The 4,192-nt window shown below is 43.1% G+C and overlaps 1 protein-coding gene across 1 annotated transcript in view; it reads right to left on the reverse strand.

The window, feature by feature from the left end:
* Window positions 1–2,242: 2,242 nt before the first annotated feature.
* The window catches only part of N6AMT1 (N-6 adenine-specific DNA methyltransferase 1 (putative)), a gene marked incomplete at its 5' end in the record, with an annotated part of 3,857 nt that continues 1,907 nt past the window's right edge, over window positions 2,243–4,192 (reverse strand). Inside the window, 2 exons of the mRNA XM_010147798.1 lie at window positions 2,243–2,386; window positions 3,392–3,533. Of these exons, the coding sequence (XP_010146100.1) occupies window positions 2,280–2,386; window positions 3,392–3,533 (249 nt within the window). The remainder of the gene's footprint in view (window positions 2,387–3,391; window positions 3,534–4,192) is intronic.

Genomic DNA, 4,192 nt, shown 5'->3' on the forward strand with positions numbered 1-4,192 from the left:
TTAACGTGGGTCGTATAAAGACTTGATTTGTGGTTACAGTGCGTTCATAATAACTCCTCTTACAGAGGGGAAAAAAGGATGTTGTGGCTGTTGGACGTTAAGGTATGGAGCTACATGGATAACCTTCTGTTAAAGCATAAATTTAAACATAGAATGCTCTAAATTAACATGGCTATGAACTGAGCTTTCACCTTTAACAGTCTTATTTAAAAAAACCCAAAAAACCAAACAAAAACCACACAAAAAACCCACACCAAAAACACCCGAAACCTCAGCCACCCAGCACCCTAAACCCCTGAGAAGTCAAAAGCCCGAGTAAATTGAGAGGGTACAGTCATTCCTGCGTGGCAGTGAAGAACGCTGCCCAGCTGTTGCCGACTGGCTTTAAAAGAGAAGGTACACGCACTGATCAGTTCTTGTCTTCAGAATCTCAGTTAATGTCTCCATTAGCTGGCAAATTAACGATCCCTGGATAGTGCTGTGTCACTGTACTTCCACTGTGCCACCGTAGTAAGGAACATGACTGATGTATCAGAACTCAGTATTGATGAGATGTATCAGACAATACTTAGTTCTTATATACTTTTTCATGCTTTTTTTAACAGCAGGAGCATATGCATATATTCTAACTTGGGTGGTATGTGTGGTGGATTTCTTTGAAAAGTCAATAAAAGGGGAGGAATAAATAAATTACGTCTGCCCATCCCTGTACTCTCTGGATGGCTGTCCCTTCCTCTGTGTGATAAACTTTCAGAAATGAATAGTATGCACTATAAACCAGGCATCCAACAGTTTGATCAATTGGCTCTGCCTCAAAGCACTTTTTTCTTTAAGATTGTGTGATTTCTCAAAGTTGGTCCATTTTTTGAGGTGACAGCTCTAGAAATTAGTTTTTAGCTGTTGTTAAAAATACAGACATAAGTTATCGGGTAACACTGGGCTTCCAAAGGAGAAATTTCTTGACATGCTTTGAGAAAGAATGGAAAGCATTTAAAACTGCTATGGAGAAGGTCTAACTGAAAACACAGATTAAGGAGCAAGCTGTGTTGTTTTCATAATTATGGATACTGAAACTCCAAGATTGTCTCCGTGGTATCACTGTGTTTCAGAAAAGCCCAGTTATTCCACATGAGTTATGTGCACGTTCAGTCACTGATTAGGAGGCCAGCTGGGGGTAGCTGGGTATTGCTTGAAAAGAGCCATCTCGAACCTGTCGAGCAGACCCCAACTTGCCAACTCTCTACTGGGAACAGCCTTATGGAGAGCCTTTGTCTTGGCTCTGGTATAACAAAGAGGTGCAGGCACGTGGAAGGCAGCAGTGTGCCTTCTGGCGCTGGCACTCACTGATGGAACAGTGCTGTGGGCTCTGGGAGCAAGACCCCCTCCTCATGGGGCCATGCTCACCTCACAGCACATGTCTCACAGTGCGGCATTAGAACTTCCTGTGGGCACCGGGCTGCAGAGGACAGCTCTTTGCAGGGTCTGGGGTCAGGAAACAGCTTCCCATTTGGAGTAATGATTTTAAGAGAGGACTTTCATTCCACTACTTAGGGTTGTTTTCAGCTACCCAGCAATTGCCTTTCTAATAGCATCTTAGGTACTATTTTTCCCCCTTAATGGCTTTCAGTGGATGAGAACTCCTCCTCTCATCTACATCTCCGTGGTAGTACCCTCCTTATGAAATGGCATAAAAGGCAGCAGAACATTGCCCAGAGGACTTCAGCAGAGAATCAGCTTGCCTTTGTCCCAGCTCCTGAGATACCCTTACAGCACCTTTCTGTTCAGCAGCACACTGCACTGTTTCTTTACAACAGAAACAAACTCAGCACCTGTAAGTTAGACTGGTAAAAGTGCCTGATCCCACATGAAAATGTGTAACACAGATTCCAAGCCTTCATTTGAAGGTAATACAGGTATAGACTAGCTATTAAAACAGGGAGAATTAAGTGCATTGTTGTAATAAGCCACAATGACAAATATACAAATACCTAAATACAGAGGGGAAAGAAGTCTTTAGTGCTCAAGAGCAAATGCAGCAGCGTAGGGTATTTCAGAGTTGCCCCACAACTGTCCAGAGGACAGCTGTACCTTTGACAGCAGCTGGTTCGCATCCAGGGTAACAGCAAGTAGAGACTCATGATCAGTTTCGCTGCAGTCGTCAGGAGGTGAGGGTACGCCCTGAGGGGGTGAAGATCTTGGCTTAAAAATTGATGTGACAACTTCAGTCCCCTCTGTTCAACTTTCTGCGTGCCGAGTAGTTGGAAGGTTCAGAGTAGTTATCAGGACTTCCTGAATCTGAGGATAGTAAGTACCTCTTGTCCTGCTTGCCTGGAAAGCACCCGTGAGCCTTCTAAGCCACATTTCTTCATCGTTTCTAGAATTTCATCTGTAATAGAAAGTGCAGCGTTACAACCCAGTTTATACAGAAATTGTCTGTTTGGCAGATCTATTCGCACTGCCTTACATCAGCTGTAAAGCAAAGGTGGTAAACTCTGTCCTCTGACAGTAATTTTAATGCAGAGTAGTCTTCCACCAAGAACAAATGAAGCTTACAATTTACTAACTGAAGTTCTGTGTTTTGATATTAACAGCAATGAACAATTCGGTTATGAACACGATTTGTAGGAGAAACGGAAGTTTGTAGCTCCTTCTCCACAAAGCTGCTTAATCAATCAGGTGTGAAAGAGTAATCTTTCTTCTTGAAACTACTTGACAATGTATAGCTGTTGAGCATTAGGCCAGAAGGAGCAAGTCTGGATCTTCACACATATCAAAAGGAAAGAGATCACGTTCCTCACCAATGGCTTTTGCCTTTTAAGTTTCCACTACCATTCTCTTTCATGGGAAAGGTTGGCCTCACTTGGTTATTCAGTTCAGAAGATTTACAGTCACCTTTTGGAACTGGAGCCTTGCAGAGCTACTGGGCTCAGCATACTACCATTTTTCCAAACCAGCTTAGGTACTTCTTAGTTTTGGTAAAATTTGCTTGTATTTTTGGCCTAGCTCACCATACACTGGCTGCATAAGGCAAGAGTTCACAACAAGGATTCCAAGAGGCATCAGGTTACGTATAAGTCTCTCTGTGCAGCAGACACACGCACAGACTTGAAAGGCGAGAAGCACGAGAGCCCGCAGGGATGCCACGGTTTGTACATAGCATGCAGATATGCTCCAGCTGTCTGCAGCATTTCCAAAAACTGATCTAGAACACCTAAGTGCACTTCAATACATGCTGTTAATCTTCAGTTGGTTGCCATCACCACGTGAGATTCAACCACTTTGTGTTGTTTACTCGTCTGATAACCTACAGAACATTGCTGTGATCAACATTTTGATTAATGCACTGTTAAATCTGGTTTGGCACATTTAAGAGCCCAAGGCAAGCAATCACCTGGATTATTTTCTTTAATTGTGACCAAGTAGAATAATCCTCCTGGTGAAAGTAGGTCTGGTACTAATGGAAAAACTCTATCCATTACTTCTCTGCCCTTTTCGCCACCAGCCCAGGATGCCTCTATGCCATGGCTTTCCACCTAGGAAGAACAAACGCCAAGATTGCCTTAACACCGGACAGCAGAAGTGTCAGTGTTACCTGTAAGAGAAAGGTCACCATAAGCGCTGCCTTCAGGTGTCTGCCACTAGAAATCTGACCGCTTTGATTCAGCAGATTAGTTTATGCAGCAAAATTACTTCAAAACTACTTCCTACATGATGAACAGGCTACTTTTAATAACTTCAAACAAAAGAGCTAGTTTGTCACCTGCTCTCTATGTATTTTCTTGTAAAGTTTTATGAGCTTGTTTGCCAAGTGGAAGGCAGCCGGTAAACCCTTTAAATATTCCTGGGTCCAGTCCTGAGAGTTGCACTCTGCGGGAGCAGAGGATATTTAATTTGAAGGGAACAAATGCATTTTCCACTGAAAATCTTCTCTAAGAATACCTTAGCACACCCAGCAGAAGTCCTACGTGGTTTACACTTGATGAAAGAGCTGTGTATTGAGAGGCAGCAGTTAGCAATCCTCATTCCCCTGTAGTCTTTATAAGCAGCTCTAGTCAATCGTTTTCACTGAAACAGTGCTGTTACAAGTGCTGTCACATCAGTGCTGGTCCTACAGCATCCTCTACTACTTCAAAAAAAAACCCTGCAGTTTTCATACCAGAGTTTATTTGATTTGCCATCTCCCCTCTGACAG

The sequence above is a fragment of the Eurypyga helias genome, unplaced genomic scaffold (assembly GCF_000690775.1).
Source record: "Eurypyga helias isolate BGI_N326 unplaced genomic scaffold, ASM69077v1 scaffold26312, whole genome shotgun sequence".
Taxonomy (NCBI): Eukaryota; Metazoa; Chordata; class Aves; order Eurypygiformes; family Eurypygidae; genus Eurypyga; species Eurypyga helias.